The sequence below is a fragment of the Poecilia formosa genome, unplaced genomic scaffold, assembly GCF_000485575.1.
Source record: "Poecilia formosa unplaced genomic scaffold, Poecilia_formosa-5.1.2 Scaffold630, whole genome shotgun sequence".
NCBI lineage: Eukaryota > Metazoa > Chordata > Actinopteri > Cyprinodontiformes > Poeciliidae > Poecilia > Poecilia formosa.
Genome location: NW_006800569.1, coordinates 208,477 through 232,981, shown reverse-complemented (window position 1 = coordinate 232,981; position 24,505 = coordinate 208,477). Strand labels below are relative to the sequence as shown.

At 39.1% G+C, this 24,505-nt stretch overlaps 1 protein-coding gene across 2 annotated transcripts in view; it reads left to right on the top strand.

The window, feature by feature from the left end:
- The first annotated feature begins 4,821 nt into the window (after positions 1 to 4,821).
- Positions 4,822 to 24,505, top strand: part of rybpb (RING1 and YY1 binding protein b) — a 46,707-nt gene continuing 27,023 nt past the window's right edge. Inside the window, exons 1-2 of one of the 2 annotated variants that reach the window (XM_016665884.1) lie at positions 4,822 to 5,002; positions 5,645 to 5,770. In XM_016665884.1, the coding sequence (XP_016521370.1) occupies positions 4,977 to 5,002; positions 5,645 to 5,770 (152 nt within the window). In that variant the 5' untranslated portion in view covers positions 4,822 to 4,976. The remainder of the gene's footprint in view (positions 5,003 to 5,644; positions 5,771 to 24,505) is intronic. The other variant, XM_007541769.2, reaches the window with a different exon arrangement.

Genomic DNA, 24,505 nt, shown 5'->3' with positions numbered 1-24,505 from the left:
GTCGTGATATGCAGCGGTTCGCAGCCAAGTGTGAAGCGGCCGGGAAGAGGACCAGTGCATCCACAACTGAGGCCATGATCTTGACCCGGAAAAGGGTAGAATGCCTTCTCCAGGTCAGGGGGCTTGTCCTGGCATCTGCAGTGAAGCGGGCACTGTACCGGTCCGTCGTGGTGAAGAGAGAGCCGAGTAGGGTTGCCACCCATCCCTTAAAATACGGAACCGTCCCGTATTTGGCTGTTAAATGTAGCATCCCATATTGAACCAATATGGGACACAATTTGTTACATATTCTACAAATGTGTATGTATAATAATAAAGAAGTGGTCCCCGAGTACTTTATATAGTAGGCTTCCCCAGTCATTGTTTCACCAACGGTGTTAGTGTTGCGATATTGTGCGCAACTGCTTTCTGGGTAATACAGACTAAACGACACGCTGCCGCCGCAGTCCTCCCCCCACCGCCCGCTCATGAGACTAGGACGACACGCATTAGTGGGCATCCCTTATTTTGATTTCTGAAAGGTGGCAACCCTAGAGCTGAGTCAAAAAGCGAAGCTCTCGATTTACCAGTCTATCTACGTTCCCACTCTCATCTATGGTGATGAGCTTTGGGTCATGACCGAAAGAACAAGATCACGGCTGAAATGCGTTCAGCCGTGAACCCATTCAAGTGGCTGAAATGGGTTTTCTCTGCAGGGTGTCTGGGATCTCCCTTAGAAAAAGTTTGCCAGGGAAAAACTGGGGTGAGAAGCTCGGTCATCCAGGAGGGACTCAGAGTAGAGCTGCTGCTCCTTCGCGTCGAGAGGAGCCAGTTGAAGTATCTCGGGGATCTGGTCAGGATGCCTCCTGGTCGCCTCCCTGGTGAGGTGTTTCAGGCACGTCCCACCGGGAGGAGGCCCCGGGGAAGACCCAGGATACGCTGGAGGGACTATGTTTCTCGGCTGGCCTGGGAACTCCTCGGGGTTCCCTCGGAGGAGCTGGAACAAGAGGGTGGTGAGAGGGAAGTCTGGGCCTCCCTTCTTAGGCTGCTACCCCCGTGACCCGATCCCGGATAAGCGGAAGAAAATGGATGGATGGATGGATGGATGGATGGATGGAAATAAAATGGTAAAAGAAAACAATATATATTATCATCATAAATGGGAAAAATTACCCTGGTCACAATTGACTCAGGAGATTTTTATGCTAATGACTGCCACTCTTTTCAGATTTTGTTTTATGAAGTAGTGTACAATTTCACTCTGTAGCTATAAAATACTTTGTATTGAAATGTAAAATCTCAATTAAAATACATTGAAGTTGACAAAATGCAAAAAAAAAAAAATTATGGCTATCAAGAACAAAGCACGGTGTCGGTGTGTTTAAGCTTCAGCTGGGTGAACAGTTGGACCACTTTGTGTCGGTTAACCCTGAGAACAGAATTTTCTAAGTTCCATCTCCTAGAGTCAAATATGAAGAAAGTTAAGACTGTGCTATTTTCACTCTGCCTTCTGCAGAAAATTTGAGCAGTACCAGGCACATGTCACAAAAGCTTTCACAAATTCATCAATTTCATACAACCCGGTTGTAGATTTTGGTAGAACAGTTCACTTCCAACACACTTGGAAGTGAAAGTGAGGTTAACTAAAGGTGAATGGCAACCACAAGTTTTTGGGTCAACATGAAGACTTTGTTTTGTGCTGGGAAGAGAGAAGTGTTTGCCGACTAGCTGAAAAGCCCCTTTACCACCCCCCTTTGACTGCTGTTCAAACATCTGGTTGCTGATCATGTGACTCGTGATGTGAAAAAATTGTTTCCAATAAACCCATTTTGATCTGGCCAAGAAAACCACCTCATCCTACCACCAGAACACTTTATTGAGATTTTACATTAAGCAAATTTATTTTAGAAATGTCAAATTACGTAAATGTATGTCCAGTGGAAGCCCAAGGCCCCCCAAAATTTGGGTCCCTGGCCCCCTGTAAAGCCTTTCTAAAATCTGGCCCAAGTCCTGGTTTTGACACAACAAAAACATTGAAGACAAATTAGGCCTTCATGTCCAACATCGTCTTGGAAGACTGGTTAAATATCTCCATCAGTGCTAGCAGTCTTAAGCTACTGACACAAACCACGAGCAAGAAGATGACAGGAAGTGGATCATGTTTTTTAGTGACATATTGCGTGAACAAACTTAACGTGTGATTTTAATTGCAATTTTTATTTAATGGAAACAACGCAATTGCCAAATTTTGTTTTTTCAACATTATTGGAACATTAGCTGCTTTTCCATTTATCTTAAAATTACGTAAGTGCTTACAAAAATGCTTACACTGATTATAAATCTAACATTATACACGCACAGTTATTGAGACTATTTTCCTCTCCATAAAGATGTCACTTAAGTTGATATGTGTGAGAAGACAGTTGTCTTATAATGCAGCGATACTGATGTTGGTGCTTTGACTGCAACAGAGGCCCGACCTGGCACCTCTCAGCACTTTAGAGAAATGTTACATCATACATGCCCATAAGCAGTATCACCTCAATCTTCATTGACCAGACTCTTCTGCAGCAGCTCTTTGTAAGAACTGGAATTCAGGTCCGCCTCGCACTTCAAACAAAGCCTCTGCTCAAGATGAGCGACACAGTCAGATTGAGAGGGGTACTGAATTTTAGATAAAACAATACCCTGACAGTTACTAGCAATTTCTTTAAGCCCTCTCCAGGGAATTCAATTTTGCAGTTTTCCCCACTGGCATGAATGGGAATTCAGTCATCTTTTTTTCCATGATAAAACAAGAGTCTTTAAAGTTCTTTCACAGCAGGCCAGAAGCACCTTGTTTCATTGTGTTGCTGGAGCTTCACACCTCTTATAAATAATGAATGAGGACTAACTGTTTGCCTTGTAAAATTGTTTCCAAGTAATGTAAGCCCCATCTCAGAGGGTGCAGTCAGTGAGGGAGTAATGTATCTGCACTTCTTTCACCTTTGGACCAGCTGCTCTCAATAAATGTTTCTAAATGTCTCTTTTACTACACACCTATCTTCCCTTTACCACTGTGATTTAAACAATATGCTCAGATTAGTTGTTCTTTCTTGGAAAATAAAAATACATAAAATATTCAGGAGCTTTTCCAGTGAATACAAATTAACTCCATCTGGTATTTATTGTTAGCCTGGTTAAAAGCTAGCCTTTTGCTCTACCGTATTTGCTTTGTCTAAATGATCTGGGCTCTTGGTTATTGAGAAACGATTGCTTCCTGGAGGTGTGGACTCTGTTGAAATTTAAGATTTTACCTAATGTTGGTAAAATTTTAAATTTTTCCAACATGGCCATGGCTTATGTAATGCACCAGTTCAACGCTATGTAGCTTACAGGAAAATACTCCTGCCAGTGCGGATGTGAACAAGATGGCTGTTAATGTTAGTTCAATTTTTGGAAGAGTGACCAACATGGACTGAATAACCTTGTTTACTTTCTCTGCTCCCATTGTTAAAATTACAGGCAGACTACAATTCTAGACTATAATGGAGTTGCACTGCAACATACAGCTACAGTGCAACCAGTCATACTCTTTGAACTTTTCACAGTTTTGAAGACATTTCTGCTCATTTTTTCTTCACAAAATTGGAGAAAGCTCATTCATTCAGACTGGACAGAGGATCAGTAAAAATATAATATTGCTACACATTCTCAATGGCTTCATGTGGATCTCTGCAGCTCATTCAGAGTAAAGTCTGGAACATACTCCAAAAAACCTGAAAAATTAGTTCTCTTTCTTAGAGAAGGAACTCATTGTTTCCCTTTAACTCTGGTTTGTGAATTTCTGGAACTAGTTGTTGAAACATCATTATTTTTATTGTGTGGAGTTGGATAACTCCAGAAAGACGGACAAGAAATGTAAAGATAAAGCAAAAAAAAAAAAAAAAAAAAAAGCCTTGTACCTCTCCATTTCAGTAGCTCTGTCCTTGGTTCTTGTTCTTGCCACCCCGAGTAAATGCTCAGCTGGTTGCAACTGATTGTATACAGAATACTAGGATGAATACAAATGCACACCATACTTTTATAACTACTTTGTAAAACTGTGAAATGCCACATCATTTACCTTGTACTTATAACAACAATGCATCAGTTTGCCTTAGTTTATCACATTAAATTTCCACAAAGTCCTTTGAGGTTTGTAGTTGCAACATGTGAAAAAGTTAAATGGATACATGAAAAAAGTTGAAGTTGTCAAAACACTTAAAAATCTGGTCAAAACAGTTGAAACCTCCCTTTAAACAGAGTAGGAAAGTAAAAAATAATTTACCAAATGATCTGCAATCATTTGGTTGTAATTGTGTGATGACAAACATGCTGATCATGTTCTGAAGATGCGTTATGGGGGAATTTGAAAGCTGTCGGTTTCAACAAGTGGCAGAGAGAGAAGTGACATTTAACAGCTGAGGTCAGAGACCCAAAAGGTAAGGTATTATTCATACGTAGCTTCCTGGTGCACCTGCTTCAGTTTGAATGATATGTCTGTTTTACAGTTGCCCTTTTGACATGATCTTTCTTTACCTTTCTGTATATTACCTATTATTTTTTGCTTCGTTTTAATAGTCTCGCCTTCTTCTTTGGACTTTTAAATCCCCTCTATTCAGTTGTGACAAACATTTGATTTACTTGCAAGGATTATGAACAATATCTAAATTGCAGCTCGGTGTCTGCTGGCGATAAGCGTATGAGTTGGGGAAAGAAGTGTCAAATATCTCTAGTAGTTATTAAAATAGATACTAAATATCTATCTAGACTTTTAAACCTCTGCGCCCGCTGATTGGCCAGTACCTGGTCACATGACCACGTGCAGTCAGTCGCTATGCCGTGCCTCGAGCCAGCGCTGAGTGGAGCCTGTCTGCCAACAGCTTCAGCAGCGGCTCTATCTGGATTCTACTTCACTCACTGACAATTAAAGGAAGGCCCCCCTTTCTTCTCATTTTCAAGGATTATTCGTCACCATGGGCGACAAAAAGAGCCCTACCAGGTAATGCGACCGCCCTCGGTCGGTTTAGGTTCGGGTTTGTGCGTTCTGGGATCGAGATTTGGATGCGTTTCTCTCACGCAGAAATCGTTTCTCCCCCTTTTCAGTTGGGTATGCCACAGCTAGCTAGAATAGTGCAGTCACTATGGCGGCTTCTCGTTCCCTGCGAGCCAGTCACTTAACAGACAAAGAGAAATTTTTACGAGGAGACGCCGGGCATTCCATGTAACGCTACTCTGTTTCGACGAAGCCTTTTGGAGGGTCAATGTCGAAATTGGCTTTGTTTGGTATCGGTTTCGCGTACCGACCCACTAAGCTTCGATACCGAATTTTTTTTATATAGCAGCGCTTCTCAGCCCCACTGCTAGCCTAGCTGACGATACAGTTGGACGCTGTGGATAGTCGCCCGTTTTTGTGTGGATACGTAAAGGAGCTCTCCCTGGCCGGTACTCGAACCCGGGGTGATAATGACAACAACGCTATACCTTTGTGCCCGTTTTGAGCAGCTCGGATATTGAGCAGCGGGCTCCCCGTGTGTCACAGTCTTCTTCTGTTCTGTTGTTAATTAATGAAACGTGTTGGTGGCATTTGTTAACCCAACTTGACCCTTAATAGTTTTTTGTTTTTGTTGTTGTTTTTTATAAGGCCAAAAAGACAAGCCAAACAGACGGCGGACGACGGCTACTGGGACTGTAGCGTGTGCACCTTCAAGAACACCGCCGAGGCTTTCAAATGCAGCATCTGCGATGTGAGGAAGGGCACATCCACAAGGTAACGTAGTCTCCCTCTCTCCGTCTCCACCTCCTCTCGTCTGTCTGAGCGTCTCTCTTTTTTCCTCTCCTTCTCTCCTCCTCCTACTCTCCTTGCTACTGCTGCTGCTTTGCATCGCACTTCATGGGAATGACAACTTTGATCGACTGCCTGCTTCTGTCTATGGGCGGATACTTGTTGATTGTGGCCGTTGTTCGGATCCTGTTTTTTGATTTTTGAAGGCGACGGAAATCGCATCGTTGTGCACCCGTCTAGGTAGGTAGGCTGGATGGATTTGATTGTTGGTACAGTATGAGGCTCCATACTTCATAATAGCTGAATGAAAGCTGTACATATCGCCATGGTGTGAAACATTGCATGCATCTACCTGTAGGATTACAGGAGGTTATTGTAATGGTGCAGCAAGTGTGATTTATTACTTTGATGGCAGTATAAAAGAGTCATTTAGCTATACTTATATCTTGTAATGGTTTCTAAAGCAATTGTGCTCCTTTTTTTTGCCAAAAGGTCAAGCTTATTACCTGTTTGGCTATTTTTGCCCTGTATTTGCTGTCAAACACAGTGTGCCACAGGCTCCTTGAAAGAAGTTTTGCAGAATTGTGTGTATGAGATATTTGAGTTTGAAGTTGTTGAAAATTAATATTTTGTTTGATTTTTTCTGGAGCTGTCAGTTTGACCTGAATGACAGCCATGCTGGTGGATTTTTCTGGAGATTTTTGTTCATTAGGATGTTGGAAATTTTCATTTGGGGAGTATTTACTGAGGTGGTAGTTAAAGATTCAAGAAAAGGTTGAGGTAATAAATATTAGTTTGCTTGTATAGCACTTTGTACAGAACTGTGGTGCATTTTCAATCAGTTTTTAAAAGACGCATAAAAACTATAAAAATAAAACTTTTCTTTTATGATATCACAACAGAAATTGCAGTACCAGACCTCAATTTGAATGCCAATGAATAAAAATAAGTTTTGAACTTTAGTCCTTATAACTGCTTCTTTTGCTAGGATTTTTCTTACTTTTATCCCCTCATAGCTTCTTTTTTGCTGAGAAACCTGTCTAGAATTGCACTCAGTCAACACTTTATCTCCATTCTTAACTCAGCCCTAGATGTCCCAGGCGTTTTCCCCCCTGAACCTGATGCAGGGTAGGACTCTGCAACGTCACCACAAAGCGCCTTCTCTTATGGGAAACTAAGCTTCAAAAACACGGGTGCGTCGCAATGGGATTCCCTTTCGCTTCTTGCGTATGGCAACACCTACTCCCGCTCTGGGGAATGTTTTCTGGTGATGAGTCGCCTGTGCCACGGCTCACTCGCATCACCAGTTGCATGTTGATAGAGACAGATGAGTCATGTGTGGTTTTGTTCACAAGCCCTCCGCTCTAACTTTTTTTTTTTTGTCTTTTTTTTTTTAAGCTGTGGTTTTTACAATAAGTGGCTTGACTGACGTCACACAAAACAGGGGAGCGACCCACGTAACTGCTTCACGGTGAACGCAGTAGATGGAGTTCGATCTTTTTTGTCTGACTCTCCTCACCTCCATGCTGTCTTTCCAGCTGCAAATAACTTAAGACACAACTCACAACTCTGGCTGAGCTCGCTCACAGGGAAGCAGGAAGCTAGCGTATCTCAGTCTCTGTGTTTTGGCTCTGGGCTATTTCTCTTGTTTTTTGGGGAACATGGGAGCACTTGACATCACTGCAGCGCCTTTCACAAACTCCCGTTTGCCCTTTGATTAATATGGCTGTGTCATCGTAGGGCTGCCTCTTTTTCTAAGAACTAATTAGCCAGCTTTTCCTCTCCATTTGATGTGTTCAGACTAAGCAAGATGTTCTTAGCTAAATACTTCACACTTTAAGGCTGTGTGGATATTTTGTCCACCATTTTTGTCCGAGTATGAATTCACGTATTAAGTCACAAGTGTTTGCTAATTTCACTTTATCAGAAATAGAACAGTCATAATAAAAACATTTGCCAGATGATAAATTGTCCCAGATGTTACTGTGATAAACAATAACATTTCTGTTTTGAGACCTTTTTCAAGTAATTTTATGGTAGTTTCGTAATAATGCAAGACTTTAATTAACTTTAAATTCTAATGAACATTGTAACATCTAAAATATTTCAAACATCCAAAATAAACAAAATAAAAAACAGAAACAACACATAAAATTAACTATGAAATCTCTGTAAACAAAATCATCCTTGGGGAGGGGAGAAGGCTGGTTGAACCAGACTGAAGGGAGAATGAGAAAAACAATAAATTTTGCAGATGGAAATTATTAAGCTAGTTTTAATTTATCATGCAATTAACTGATTTGTTGCTTATTATGACAGGCCTAATTGTGACCAACAGTATCAGAATTTCAGGAAGTTTTCTTGCTAGTTTTCCTGCCAGTTGCACATGATGTTAAAATTAGCTGAAGTTTGGCCAGTTTCAATTATAAATTCTACTGGACGGTACAATTTCCAAGAAGTTATTGCAATAACCAATAATATTGTTCTGAGACCATTTTCAACTAATATAATAATAATGGTTTATTAATACAAGACCACCCTCTAAAAGATAAAAAAAAAAACAAAAAAAAAAACACCTTGAATTTCTGCTATGGGTGCACCGATTGCAGTTTTCTGGCCAATCACTGATTACTGACCTTTAAAAAAACCTGGCCTGTCGATTACGATTTTGACCAATGCTAATTATTTGGTTTTAAACCTTGCCAAATACAGCAAGAGAGTAACTATTGTTGACAGCAAACGTGGGGACATAACCTGGTTTGTGGGTCTGTCAGTCAAACCTCTCTCACAGCAGAACAGGAGGACAGTGGTTGATTTTTAGACCTTTATTGAGGTGGATAAGATTGGTTTCACTTGCAAGTATTGGTCAATCACAGGTCTCCCAAAAATAAGAACTCGCATTGCGATTTATCGGTTCACCCTAATTTCTGAAGAAAATTTAACAACATAGAACTGGACAACATTTCAAAAGGTCTAAATGAATAAACGAAACAAAAATATTAAAACGGGCTCTGAAGCATCTGTAACCAAAATTGTTTTTAAAAGATAAAAATAAAAATCAGCTTCAGGGAAAACAGGCAAAAATGGTAGATAGGACTTTTGTAAAAAAAAAAATAAATAAAAATAATTAAAAAAATAAATAAATAAAAGTGAAAATTTTCTGGATTAAAGCAGAGCATCTCTTTAACAACTGTTGTCCAGATTATTATGTCTATGATAGGCATAATAATTCATTCGCCTCCATCTCTTGCTGACCAGTATCTGCTACAACAGGTAGCAGTCATAGGGTCCCTTTGCAGCGCTCACCCTCTGTAATCCTGAGTTTACCAAACTGTCTTTTTGGTCACATTCATTTTCAGGTGAATATTTCTATCTCTTCCCATTCACTAGAGTTATTAAAACAACAACATGGGGTTTGATGACCATGACAGGGCTACGTGATGATGAGCAGAGAGGAGGTTGCAGTCTGAAGCTGGAATCACAATACTGGTCTTGGCAGTAGTAGGTAAACTAAGGTGACCAGATTTCCAAGACTAAATCTGGGGACATTTCTCACTCGGCGATAAAGAAACAAATTTATCAAACTAAAATGAAGAAACTGGGACAGTTAAAGTTTACTTATTTATTAACATTAAACATTAAAAACCAAATATAAAAGCAGGAACATGTCTCTCCACACAGTAGTACTGTTACTATTAATAATAATAAAAGTAATAGCAGCGATAGAAAACTAAAACTGGAAATATGGGGGGAATTTTTTTCCTTCTTTTTTAGTTGGGCTTGCTTCCCCTTGATTACCTTGTTTGTTCCTTTTTTTATTGACCAAAGGGCCCCCGTTGTTACCGGAGTTACTTTGAACGTGCCAAAGTTGTTAAAAAAATTGTTTCTTGACAAATTAATTAAAGTCAGACACTGCTTTTAAATTGTTGTTCAATTAAAATGATGGTAGCTAAAACTTAGTAGCATTTTTGACCATAGAACTGATGTACCTTTTGTCTCATCTGTTCAAAGGCCTTTGTGGTAAATTCCAGCCTCCCTTTTTTATGATTTGCTTTCCCCCTTGGTCTCACATGAAGACCTCCTTGATCTTGGAGTTCACCTTTACTTTCTGGACTTGATTGTTCTGGACTTTTAGTGACCATCTTGAATTTGTCTATTTTCTTCCTGCGGCCGCAGCCAGGGAGATTGGCTCCAGTCCTGTGTTTCAGAATAATCTGTGCAATTGTAGTCATCTTGGTCTGTTGTTTTCTTCTTCTGTTGAACATCAATTAAAAACAATCTCTGATTTTTGTTGGTTAGTTTTCAGTAAATTTTCATTTATTATTTTTGTCAGTTTCAGGTTGTTTCAATGACCACTGTGGGTTTTTCAGTCATTAACAGAAGGTACCAACAACTTTGTCCACATGTTAATGTTGAATGGAGCCATTCATGTCAACATGAATGGAGCATGAATTTCACTGGATGTATCCCACTACTTCCAGTGTAACTGAAATAGTGTAGGTTGTTTCTCAAAATGAGAGCTGGAAAACAAAAATTCACATTAAGTGCAGACTCTGGCACTGTGGGAAAAGTGCCAACTCAGTTGTGTGTGTAAAGTTATGTAGCTGATATGTAAGGACGTTGTGTGTGTTTGAGATGAGTGAACTCTGGTCAGGAAGTCCGCTAACATGAGCTCATCTCTGGATCTGCAAATCCTCCTCGGTCTGAAGATCCATCAGCCACATGGTATAGAGGTCTGGATAGAATAACAGCAGAAAAACTGAGAAACACCACAGGTGAAGAGAAAGAGAAACACTTAAAATACAACCTATAAGACACAATTACTTAATAAAATGTTCATATTTCATCTTTCTCTCCAGCTTTGTCAGTTTTCCCATTTTCCTCATTCAATTAGTTTATCAGACTATTTTCCTCCTGTCTCATGTTTTATCAGTCTGTCACTATTCTCAAACAGAGACATAATATCATCACAATCTCCCCAAAAATATTAGAATGTACATATGACATACTGAAAAGTTACAATGTAATGAATAAAATTAAGATTTGTTTTCTTTTAGAGTTTGGTTATTTTGAGATGAGGAGCTGGATTCATCCTAGTAAAATCTTAGTATAAATATTAACCTTTTTCATCAGGTGGTGAAATGTCAAAAATGCCATATTTAGCAAAAATATTGTTTGGAGCTAAACGAACAGAAGAAATTATCTCTCCATCCTCATCAGTTTCAGTCCGTGTTCTTCATTCAGTTTTCCTGTCACTGAATGATTCCATTTTTTGTGAGAAACTTTCATATGTATAAAGTCATATCTAGCTTTGAAAATACAACCCCAAGATTACCAGTTAATTACAAAACATCTTTCTTTACAATGAGTTTATTTTAACCATCCTATTGCTATTTCTCTCACTTTGGCTATTTCTGTAGCTGTTCATTGTGCTCTTGTCTAGTGTTTGTTAAGAAAAGCTTAGTTTTATTTTATCGAGAACCAAAGCTTTATGACGACAAAGATTAGCCCAGTCCAAACAAAACACGTTAATGCACACTCGTACCGTAACACAGGACAGCTCTCCTTCGAAGCTGGTCAAAACTCGACCTCTGTTCTTCCAGCTTGTTGTCTTTTCTGGCAGCGCGCTCTGCTCTTCTTGGTTTTTATTGGCGGTTGGCTCTGCTGCTCTTCTTCTCTGTAACATTAACAGTAGCGCGAGCAGCTACCGTAACTGCTGTTGTTGCGCCACACGCTTGGTAGCGCATTCTACTCCCTGCCATATGGAGTCTCCGGCTACCGTAATAACGATCTATATGAAAATTTTTTTTTCTCATTTATAAAAGGCTAAAATCGAGGACTTTTCCGGGGATGGCTTCAGCCGGGGACAGGCCACCTAAAACGGGGACTGTCCCCGGAAATCGGGGACGTCTGGTCCCTCTAAGGTAAACCAAGTTAGTTACTCTGCTGTGATGTGAGCTAATGAAAGGCAAGGATATGAACTGAGAAGTTGTTACCTCATAGCTTCTTAAAATTTTTTGTTAAAACCTGTCCAATGCTGGACCCAGCTTTTTTTTTTTTTTTTTTTTTTTAAAGGTATTTTTGGCACTAGTGTCCTTTATTTGAAAAGGCTATGACAGGAAAGCAGGGTAAACGGTAGAAAGGGAAGACATGCGGCAAAGTTCACCAGGCCAGGAATCGAAACTGCAATGGCCACGTTGAGGACTAAGGCCTCCCTATGTGGGTTGTGCTTAACCCCTGCACCACCACAGCACCCCTGGACCCATCTTTATCAGTGTTCCTAACCCAGGCTTGGAGATCCCAGACGAGGCCTCCCTTTCTGCAAAGGCACTTCTTGACCCAAAACACAATGCCCAAGGAGGAATAATCTACACTTATCCCTTTCTGACTCGTAAACAAGAAAAGTATTTTGCTTTGTACCTGAACTCGCCACTAATCTAATAGTCTGTGTAGGACCAAGTGTCTAGCCAGTCTGTTTTTTCTTTTTTTTTTTTTTTTTTTTTTTTTTTTTTTTTTTTTGGGGAATAAGTTTACACACCCAGTGAAGTAGCTTCTATCGTATTAAACCTTTTCTGGCATCTGAACCTCGTTGCTGTGTGAATAACTGTGTGTCGTTGCAGATTAGGTTTGCTGTATTTTACTGTTTGGTATTCACCTCTGGCAGCCCTGGGGTCAAAGGAAAACCATTAGGAGAAGTTTGAAGCTGACTAATGGAGGGGATCACAGGAAGTCTGAAGATGCCTTAGTCTTTGACTGCTGCACTATTATCAGCCATTTCAACAAGCTTTCATCTGCGTTGTATTTTAAACAAAATGGATTTTTCCCCTCATGTCTGCGAAGCTGAGCTCTGACTTTAGTCAATATGTTATTTAGGAATGTTCTGATCATGATGTGTTTTTTTTGTTTTTGTTTCTTTTTAAAATCAGTATTACCTGGTTAAAATGTTTTCCCATCTTTTCTTAACCTGTCACAATAACAAATTTTGCTGGCTGATATTGAGATAAACAATAATATTGTTGTGTTTTCTGAGACAATTTTCATGTAATATATTGATAATGCCATTATATTGCAGGTCCACCGTTTCAAAGATTAATACATTTTAATTTGTACAGAACAATTCACACTGGAACTGAGCGACATTGTCCATATCCCAAATTAACACAACAACCAAAAACGGTAAATGAAATAGATTATGAAGTCTCTGTAAACAAAATTACTGTTAAAATATTATCAGAATGGAAATGATCAAGCTCATTTTAATTAATAGTGCAATTAATTGCTTATTGCAACAAGCTGTAATCAGTCATATGCTGCTGTAGCCCATGTTTAACTTGGTTTAGAAGGCTTTTTTACTGATTCCCTGTCATTTGTTTGTGAATATTTCCCTGACTTGGCGTTTTCAGCCTTCAGAAAGCCTATGTTGCTCTTGCTGACAATGCTTCTCATTGATCCAAATTGTAGACATAAGTAGATCACCTTAACTTTCTGTATTCCTCCACATTCTTTATAATGTAAAAATTATTTCCTTTCCCTCGCTTCTCTCAGCACCATCATGTTTTAAACAGGAAGGATAAGTAGAGGCTTAATGGATAAAGTATGAAGACATACTATGTGTGTTGGTGTGTGTGTGTGCAGGTTTGTCTGTCTTTTCCAATGATGGATTAGACTCATTCTAATCTGTGGATTCCACCACTGTCACATTATGGCAAATTGTCTGGGATAATGGAATTACATAAGAGTAACACGCCGGCACTCAATTTCTAAATGCAGGTCTCTACGCCCCACCCCTTTCGCAGACGGCAGCCCCCACTCAGATGAAAAAATCCAGCATTATCAGCATCTGTGCTGAAGTCCGGGTAGGCCTAATCTTTGTGTGCTAATTGCTAGCTTTAAATGTTCCTAATTATTTTATGGGATTTGACTGTGTGTGAGTGATCAAATACAATAGCCAATTTGGCGATCTGACAAAACAATGAGAAAGCTGTTAAATTGGGGGGGCTCCACCCAGTGAGTGGGGGGAGAAAAGATGAGACAAGTGAATAAGTGTGACAGGCAGAAAGGGGAATGGGGGAGAGTCTTCAAAAACACAGAGGAAGGCACATGAGGACAAGAAAGAGAGTGGGGAGTGTTTTCAAATGTGGGTTGAAGACTGTTGGACAAGAACAAAAGAGGGAAAGCAGGAAAGTGACGGGAACAGGGAGAGGCGTTAGGTTGAGGTGAGAAGAAGAGATGTGGTGCTCACTCAACCAAGAGTTCCCCAGGGGGGCTAAAGCAGAGGACATCGTCGACAGACTGGACGGCTTCTTTGTATTTACACCACAAACCAACCATTAGGAACCAGAACAGGTTTGGCATGTCAAATGCTCCAGATGAGAGGTGAAGATTTACAGTTGGGTTCAATGTTATCAAGGAATTCCTTTGGTGCATTTAGGTCCAGTAAGGAGTAGCCAGCATTTCAGTTCATGGATTCGGGTTTCTCCTCACGTCTTCAGGTAAACCATAATTTTGTTGCAATCCAGCTGCTTGTTTACTGGACACCAGTGACTCTGGCTCTGTCACTTTTTGAAACCAGGTCTCAGAGTGAAACTTTTCTGTAACACCCCTCATAGAGATGTGAAGTACTCCACAGGTGTGAAAGTGCACAGCTGTTAATGGACAGCTGTTGCGTTTATTGTACACATGCACGGGCAAATAACAGAAACGATTGTGGATAGAATTTTGCTTTGTTGTGCTACTTAATTTGTTCAGTTAATATAACTTCTAATATGGAATATATGAACACGTACAACATGACGTCACAGCGGCGATGACTACTGTTGGTTTTAATTGTCAACATAATGCATTAAATCTTAATTTTATGTGTGATATATCAAAGAAAAAGGGACGCAGTGCTTTAATAGTAATGGTCAACATTACAACAACTAGATAACAAGGGAGAAAGTATCACATTTCACAGGTCAGTAAATGGTTTTAATAAAACAATTGGGCTGTTGTAAACTAATATTTCAGTAATCAAGTGTTCTATCGATTATTCTTACAATTCATTGAGTAATTGGACAAATTGTTTTTGACAAAATAAAATATTGGTAAATCTAACACAACAGCAGTGTTACTATCTGATATCAAAATCAGTCCAATTTTTCTTATTTGAGCATAAGTAACAATTATTTTGTTTTATGAAATTTTAAATCAGGGTCGAAGGAGATCGGCGGCAATAACGAAACCAAACGCTGTTTCTGCTAGAATTAAATGTGCTCGATTTATTTCCCCACAGATTACAGCAAAATAACATGCATCAAACACTGTGACTGCTAGAACAAATATGCTCGATTTATTCCCCACAGAATACAGTACAAAACACTCTTATGACTAAACACGTGATGCTCGATTCATTCAAGTGATCAGCACTTACCTCGTGAAACCGGAGAGCCTTCGGCCTAGAGACAAGCAGCATCAACGTAGGCTGGGCATTCGAACGCGATCCACAGCAGACTCTGACTCAAACCGCGGGCTTTTTCGTATTTTATCTCTTAAACAAAGGGATGCCTGCGTGCAAAGGGGGAATGGCCATTTCCATCCTTGCAGGCGAGCCATCCAATCAGAGGTAGCCGCTCTCTGACCATGAGCCAATCATGGACTGAGAGCGTGAACCAGCAGACCAATCAGAGCCCAACCCAAGTCAACCAGAGCTAAGCACGCCCTGTTCACGTGATCCGCATGAGCTTGCAGCATGATCAATTTGCACAATACCCTGAGGTTTTATCAAAAAATGATTATCAAAGAACATAAAAGATAATAAAAAGAATACCAGATCATATTTTTCTGTAGTTTAGAAAACTAACCTGTACCAATAATAGGTCACTTTCTAAGTTAACCTGAAGAAAAGTTATACAAAATCTGAAATTATATTCAATTTGATATTAAACAGTTTTTAGTCTACGTTTTCAGCTTCAGTCAATCTAATAGATGAACTCTCACCTTGCCCACCCACTTAGCTATTGTGTTTATGTGAGCAACGGGATTTCACACCTTTGTTCGTCATGCATAGAAACGCATCTACCAGCTACATACCGCCACGATGTGCTCCGCCACCCCTTTAAGGCTGGGATGATCTGAAATGTATTTTCTGGTTCGTCCGCAAAGCTACACTTGCAATAAGCATCGACAACAGCACAGCTGCCCACCATGTTCAGTCTATCCGCTCACCTGTACAAATACAAATACAGTGCTCTTCCCTGCCATTCATTCTGATAAAGGCAGCAGCTGCAGGAGGAATACAGCTGTCGTACTCAAGGCGTTGCACCAGTCATTTTAAGGATGGCTGTTGGTCCCCCGAAAAATTATAAAAACCAGGCATTATCATTCCTCATTAAAATCCTCCTAGACCGAACTTGAAAATTAGACCTTATCTTGCTAACACTTAACCTTTGTCAACAACTCATAGGTGGAAGTGAGAGCGCTGTGCAACTCAAATAATCACCCGACCGGAATACGGTGCGCTAAATAATGAAACATAATTTAATGAAGCTTCAAAGCAGATTAATGTACTTCGAGAAATTTTAATAATCAAGTTACTTGAATCATTTGAGGAATTGTTACACCCCTAATAAAAAACATAAGTAGGTCAGTTATGTTAGCTTGACTTTGACTATCTTAGGGTGCGTTCACACCGCAGCCTGAAGTGACTCAATTCCGATTTTTTGGCAATTCCGATTTTTTTGCTGGAGCCGTTCACACTGCCAGTAAATGTGACCTGTATGCGTTCTGCAGTGTAAACGGGCAAACGACCTGAAAGTGTCCCGCATGCGCAGTAGAGGGCGCAATAGCATTAGCATTCTAAGTGTTCTGCCAACCGCCATAAAAAGAAGTGCTCAGTGTTTGCGGAAGTGAACATGGAGGCTAACGGTGGAGCTTAGCTTACATATTTGAAGTTGTTTTCCGGCCGGAGCAACATATTAACAACTTAATCCTTATATAATCTGTCATGGTTGTTGTTTTTCTTCCCACTTGCGCGTATCAGGACGCAGAATAGTGAGATTTGTAGATAAACAGTGACGTTCAGTTCGGATGAAGGCGACCTGAACGTTAGGTCGCATTTGAATTGGATACGTATCGGATATGGGTCAGATTCGAAAAAGAATCCGACCTGTGCTGTTCACACTGCCATGAAAAGATCGGATACAGGTCGCATTAAGTCAAAAAAATCGGAATTGAGTCACTTCAGGCTGCAGTGTGAACGCACCCTTTATGTGTAGCTCTGCTGCGGAATTCGGTGGTTCATTTAAAAAGAAAAAAGGGACAGACCAACTCTCTGACAGATCACCAGTAGAGCAGGTGTTTAAATTAGCTCATCAACCACCACTGTGTTCAGAATATCACTTAAGTGATATTATTATTAATAATATTAGTACAAACAGTATTTATTAATAATAATAATAATAATAATAAATAAACATCAAGCCTGAAAATTTAACAGACTGAATGTTCTGTTCTTTGTGTGGGAAATATTTGTGTGTTTTTTAACACACAAACACTGGAGCAGTTATCCCTCAGTTGTTATTGCAACTGACTGTGTGTAGCGTAAAGCTGACAGAATGAGGAAGAAAGAACACGAGTGGTTTTGAGTTGTTCTTACACGGTTATTTTTCCATTTGCTGTGGAGCACTGCACTAAATTAATAATTTCTACATCTCCAGGTTTCATTTTGTTAACAGAATTGTTTTACCGCGTCACTGTGTCTATGGATGCTAAGTAAAGGAATCATCTTTTTGCCCTCCAGTGTTGTCCACATGCATGAAATTTCCAGATGTAAACAATAACATGCGACATGGCTATATGTTACATGAACTACAGTCTTTCATTGGGAACTGCTTACTGTTTACTATGTGGTGGAAGCTAGCAGCACATGAACCTTCAAAATCATACTAAAATCACAGCGCCTAACTTTGGCAAATCAGAATGTACTTTTATAGGCATAAGCTTATTATCTACAAAAAATGTATTGCCTTGGCTTGGAAAATGTCAACAGACCTAGTGCCACCCAGTGGTTAAAGCAGATGTCATCTAATTTGCCACTAGAAAGAATAATATATATTAAGAAAACAAAACGATATGTTTTTGATTGGATTTGGGGTCCTTTAATTAATTTTATTAAGGACGTACACTTGTCAGAGGGATTGTTTGAGTTTTGATTTGTTGGAACCTGCAGTGTGCCATGTGTACAATTATATCCAACCTGGTTGTAATTGCTCAAATACCCCTGTTTTGAGAAGCTGTGTTTTAGCTGCTATGTTGGTTACTTTAACTTTTTATTTTGTTTTTCTTTTCTCTGATATGAGAAAGAATAATTACTGTCATGAAATAACTACAAAGAAAAGTTGTTCAGACTCGTACACGATTGTATTTTCATAGCGGAAAACCTCAATAAGAAATGTTTTATAAAAAACAAAATCACTGCACCATATTTTGGCCAGACATCAGACGACTACAGCTGACCAAATTTGTCTCAGCGGACCTGCCGAGTAAATTTGGAACTTTCCCCCAATCAATATCTGAAACTAGCGCTAGTGTACAGGCAGAATTCTTGTTTAAATGCAGCCTTAACTTTGCCATATCTACCATGACTATTTGTCCGGTTTTATTTTTTAAACAAATTCCAAAAGCATTTTCAGTGAACAAATGGTAGTATGACTACAGAGCAAAATAAAACTGTGCAGTTGTCTTTTTTACAGATCATGTGAAACGAGCAGCAAGATGGAGGGAACAGTTAGAATATGTGTGACTGTAGAGTTAATGAGAGGAATGGTGAATGAAAACAAAGTGTGCAGAACGGTCGATGCGGACCGGTCTGCCTATGCAAGTCAAACGTTTGCTTCATCACTGATTATCCAGACATCACTTCCACTTCTCTCTCTGAAATCAGACAGTCTGACTCAGTCTCTGCTCAGGTGAAGCACAGATAATGATCCTAGCAACCAGGATGTTTAAGAGCTCTTACAGTCATAGCATAAAAGCTGGCATATCTTTTAAAAGACCTTATCTGCTCAAATATATTTGCTCTATCCAGTGTGTTCAGTATTTACTGAACACCTTATTCTCCCATCTTCCCCTTTTCTAGTTTATCATTTTAAAGTTAATCAGTAAATACAGAGAGTTGAGGTTAGTAAGCAACACGGAAAACTAACCAGGAATTGTTTGTTTTAAAGTGTAAAATCACAGTTAATTCCCAACAGGGACTGTCGATTGAACAGGTCAAATGAGTTTGCATTCCTATTGTGATCTAATTTTCTCAAAAATTTTCGCTAAATAATTTAGTAGCTACAGTTAAATCAGTAATATTTCTCGCTTCTTGTTAAACGCTTAGGGGAGGAGGTAGAGAAGTGATGGAAATATTAAGTCTTCTCAATCCAGCCTGCAAGGGACAGATGAAGGGAGCAGTGTTTAATGCCCCTGGGCAGTGGGAATGATTGAATAGAGCTTATTGCCCGGGGCAGTTCTTTAGGTCCTGTTCTCAACCAGGCTCCCTGAGACTTGCTCTCCTTCCCCACACATGGCTGGAGCTGACAATGCTCCTTGCTTTGACCTCTCTGACAACTGATGCCCCACAGCAATACATTCATATGACGCTTATCAAATTTTTCTTTTTAATTAATAAAGTTGTGATAAATTCCGATGTAGAAATGAAACTAAAGAAATAGTTTATTAGTGGATAACATTACAATTTGTAGGGTTTGGTGCTTTTGTTGCTAAATTTGAGTTTTGGATTGTTGATGAAGCATATGTTGCACTGATCAACGGTCTTTTAAAAGGCTGAACTGGCGATTCCAATTTTGGCCAGTACCGATTTATTATTATTATTATTATTTTTTTTTTCTTTTGTCTGAAAAGTTGCTAAATATAGCGACTCTCTCATGGGAAATAAAAGGGGACAATGACTGGTTTTCAGACCTTTGCGGTGATGGATAAGATCAGTATCACATGTAGGTATTGGCTGACTGTCGATCTCCCAAAATTAAGGAAATGGGGTCTAATTTATTGGTTATGAAGTAGAAGTATTTTATTTTTTTTAAGGCTTATGCCTGTACAGATCAGTTAACATACATTGTCAAATATTCAGACCTTCACCTTTGACTGAGTGTTTTATTAGTTCACTAATTGTTTTTACATATTTAGCTGTTATGTTTTTTTAATTACATAAATACAGTTACCATTAAAAATGTTAAGCTTCTAAAAAACAAAAACAAAACAAAAAAAAAACGGCTTCAGATCAGAACAGTGGAGCATGCATGTAAATTCACCAACTGAGTAGTTATCAAAATCCAAGCAGGATGGGCAGCTCTGGGCTCGGCTCCCATTATCTTTCTTGCTGTTGGAGAGGAAGTCAACATGTGTTTCTCCATATTGACCAAGGCGTAAAGCAAGTGTTGACACAGATGAATGCATGTTGATAGTCAGCTAGAGGGTCGCCAGCGTGTCACAGCGAGCTGCTGCAATCAAACTGAAACCCTGCGGCATTGTCGCATTAGATACTAGAGACATGTGCTCCAGGCTGATGCTTCGTTGTCTTCGACTGGCACAAAGCAGATTCCACTAGATGTATTCAGATGGAGGTGGTGGTTTTTCCAGACAAGTGTTTTTTTATTATAATTTTTCTTCTCAGATCTTCTTTTTGTGTCCACTTCCAGAATCTGGATAAGAAGATTTTTTCCAATGCTTCCCGGGCTGTGCTTGGTTTGAAGAACATTGTCTCCCGCTCTCTTCTTTGTTCAACTGTCTGCGGCTGCATTTATTCAGCCCAGCAGGAAATAATTACTCGTCCTCCATACAACACTTGAACTAAAAGAGGGCTTTCCTTCGCCTCATACTCTCATTCTTCATCACTCACTCACACATCATAACTGCATTTCTTCACAAAACACTTGAGTATGGAGGAAAATTTCTTATCATTATTCAATGAAACAAAACCTAATTCCAAAAAATTATCAAAATGTTTTGAATTGTAATGAAATATTTTTTTGTAATGAGACAAATTGACCTCCATATACAATCAGACAAAAACTAATTTCAATTTTTGTAATGGAATATTTTATTTTTGAGCAAAAGGTTTTGTCTTTTGTTATTGGCAAAACAAACTCTTATTTTTAACAGAAATCTTTTTCTACAATTCTCAAAGTTTTGGTTTTGATGCCGTCTTTGATTCAATATGTTTTGATCACAATTTTTTTATTGGAATTAGTTTGACTGAATGGTAATAAGACAAATATACCTTGTGGAATTTCTCATTCCACAAGCTCATCAAAATTCTAACCATTTTCATCACAATTTATTTTTTTTAATCAAAATTAGTTTTTATGATTGACTAATACTAAAACAATTACCTCAGTTAATTTGTTTCCATAACACCTACATAATATGGAGGTAAATTTGTCTCATTACAAAAAATATTTCGGTAACACTTTATTTGAAGGGGGTTGAATAAGACTGTCATGACACTGTCATAAACATGACATAACACCTGTCATGTTCATGAATAAGCCTTCATGAATATTTATGACTGTTGTCATAAAGTGTCATTCGGTAAATTATGACACTTTTAATACAAAGTTGACATTATTCAAAATGTCTTTATGACAACTTGACATTAACCAAGAAATCATTACTGATATAAATTTGTTATAAAAGTATTACTGATTGCACTTTAAAAATGAGGTAACTTTATGTTAAAGGTAAAGTTTAAACAGTCATGTTCATGACATGTGTTATGTCATGTTAATGAAAGTGTCATGACAGTCTTATTCACCCCCATTCAAATAAAGTGTTAGCAATATTTCATTACAATTATAAATATTTTGATGACTATTTTTTTTTTTGATTGAAACTAGTTTTTGTTGGAATAATAATGAGACAAATGTACCTCCATACTTGAGCTCATTGTTTTGGACTCTGTAGCTCTGAAACAGCAGCTTGAGCTCTACTCCCCGAAGCTATGCAGCCAAACAGATGAGCGTCTGTCTTGGTCACGGCCCAGACACGGAACGAGGTGCTAACCGAGGGTGTCAGGCTGACTGAATGAAGAGCTTTTAAGCATGATGGTAGTTATTTCAGGGGCAGTCTCCCCAACTCCTCTCACCCCCCCTCCCCCTAGATGGAGTGAACTTTGGAAGAGTTGTCAATCATTGCTCTATTGTTTTGCAAAGAGAGAGCTAATATACTGTAAGCCCTCAGTGGGAAATGATTCTACGCATGCACGCGCGCGCCCACACACACACACACACACATTCTCCAACAATATTTTGGCAGCTGTAAGAGGTTGAAGCAGTTTCTGTACCTGGGGTTCACTTGTGCTGCTGCATCATTTTCAGCTCTTTTTGTGCTCTTTAGATGGCTCCTATTTGCTTTCTCTGATGTTTTTCACAGTTTCTGTTAAACTGCAATCTAATTGGCACATGCTTAGCTATATATTGAGTTATTTATATAGGACTATTTTAAAGTCGAGAGCACCACAGCTTAATATTATAAAGTGGAACACACACAGGGCAGGATGCTCAAGCTGTGGTAATGACTCTCAGGGCAGTGCTATGCCATGCCATTATATGTGGTCAGTTAAATATTGGTGGCTTTATCATGGGAGCTGCAACTTGTGTCATGGGACTGAGCCCAGTAAACTTGTGATTGACTTGGCTCTGAATCACACAGGGCGGCAAACAACAAATGCCTCCGCCATGCCCGCCCACCTCCTGCTGCAAATCTGAAGCTCTGACTTGGCCTCTGGTTATCAATCACTCATTCACACAACCTCTTTAAATAACCACTCCTTCTGCCAGACAGTTATTGCTGCTCCTGTGGGCTGACATACATTTATTCACAACTGGGTTTTTTTTTGTTTGTTTTTTTCCTTTGAGAAGCATTTCATTCTATAGAGATCCATGGTGTGGGAACTTGTTGCTCAAGTAACCTCAGAAAGTTTTTCTTAAGTTTCTAATGCAGTTTTGATATTTAGATGTATTTTCAGTTCAAAATAAGACCTTACTAAGGGGTCTCGTTAGATATCATGATTCACTTGATTCATGATAATCCCAAGAACATAAAAATAAAAATTATAGCAAAATCTAGACTTATTTCATGTCTAGATGAAATAAGTCTTGAAGACTGATTGCAAGAGTCTCTGTTGCTCTGAGCGCTTCACTGGCGGAGCAGATTTATTCCTAAAAGATATGTTTATAGAAGATAGGTCCGTGTAGGACGGCGAAGTCCTAGCGCAAAAATTCGAGCGATAGGTGGACTGAGCCTGGTGCTGGAAGGTTGGAGACCTTGTCCTGTTAGGCGACGGGGCCTGGATAATACCCGTGTTAAACTGACGGCGGAGTCCGGCGACGACAGGCGCTTAAATTCCGTAACAAAAGTATATTTTTATCTTTTTTTAAAAAATATTTTCTGTTTTTTCTTTTTCCAAAATCTCTTTCTCTTTCTTACTGTTTATTCAATGTCGCATGCTGTTTTTTTGTTTTTAATTATGTAAAGCACCTTGAAATGCCTTGCTGCTGAAATATGCTATGCAAATACAATTTGATTGATTGAGTATGGTTTACTGTGCTTTGAACAAGTATTTGTATCCTTAAGCTTTTTGCATTTTGATAGTGTTTTATTGAAGTTTAATGTAGGGCTAGATCAAATAAAGGCCACCAGAGCCAAAAAAAAAAATGTAGGTCTAGAGAATATAACTGAACAATGTATCACGACATAAGGGTTTGTAGCAGTTTAAAGCGTCTCTGTTGCTCTGAGCGCTTCACTGGCGTAGCAGATTTATTCCTAAAAGATATGTTTATAGAAGATACGTTTATAGTTTATGCATTTAAAGCCGGACCAATCACACCGCAAATGTTTTTTCACTCAAACTGGACACAGGCTGACCTGTATGGATATTTACATCAACCCCCTGTGCGAAATTATGATTCTTTCCAGAGTTTTTGATCAAGGTAGGACTTTAAACACCAAGCTCTGGTTGGCTCTGGTTGCGCAGCTCTATGTGAACTGCAGGGATAACTTGTAGCTTTCAGAGGTGCGCTGAATGAGCGGTGAGAATGATTTATATTTGTGAACAAAGAATTTTGTGTGGCTTTTCCATCTCAACACGCCGCCCAGCGCCCGGCTCTGCCTGCGCTGATAAAGTTTATCTATGTGTTCCCGGTTGGCCGGTGTGTTAGTTAATGAACTAGTGCTAACCTGATCATGCAGGTTCAGCCTGGTGAGGAGCTTTCACGCTCACCTGTCTGTAACGCATCACGCTGATTTTATATTATATTATTATTTTTAGTATTATTTTTCCGGTTACACAATGTATGAAACCGTATCAAATAGAGATGTGCCGATCAGGTTTTTTCCTGCTGATTCTGATTCCGATCACCCATGAGGGCCGATCACCGATACCGATCACATAATTATTTTTTTTAAAATCATAAGCACTACCAGTTACATTATGTGGAAAAAGGAACCATGAATTCACCTTAATTTAGATAAAAACTTGTTTTTAATAACTTTTTTCAAGAAGAAAACTAAACAAAACAGGCATTGTGCAAATTGTACTGCTATTGATAATACTATCTTTAATAGACTGAAAACATATGAAGGCTCTGAAGAGGCTAAATAATGCAAAGAGCCATAAAAATTCAAGTATAAAACTTAACATTCAAAGGCAAAAACAGTTTCCATTACAATAAACAA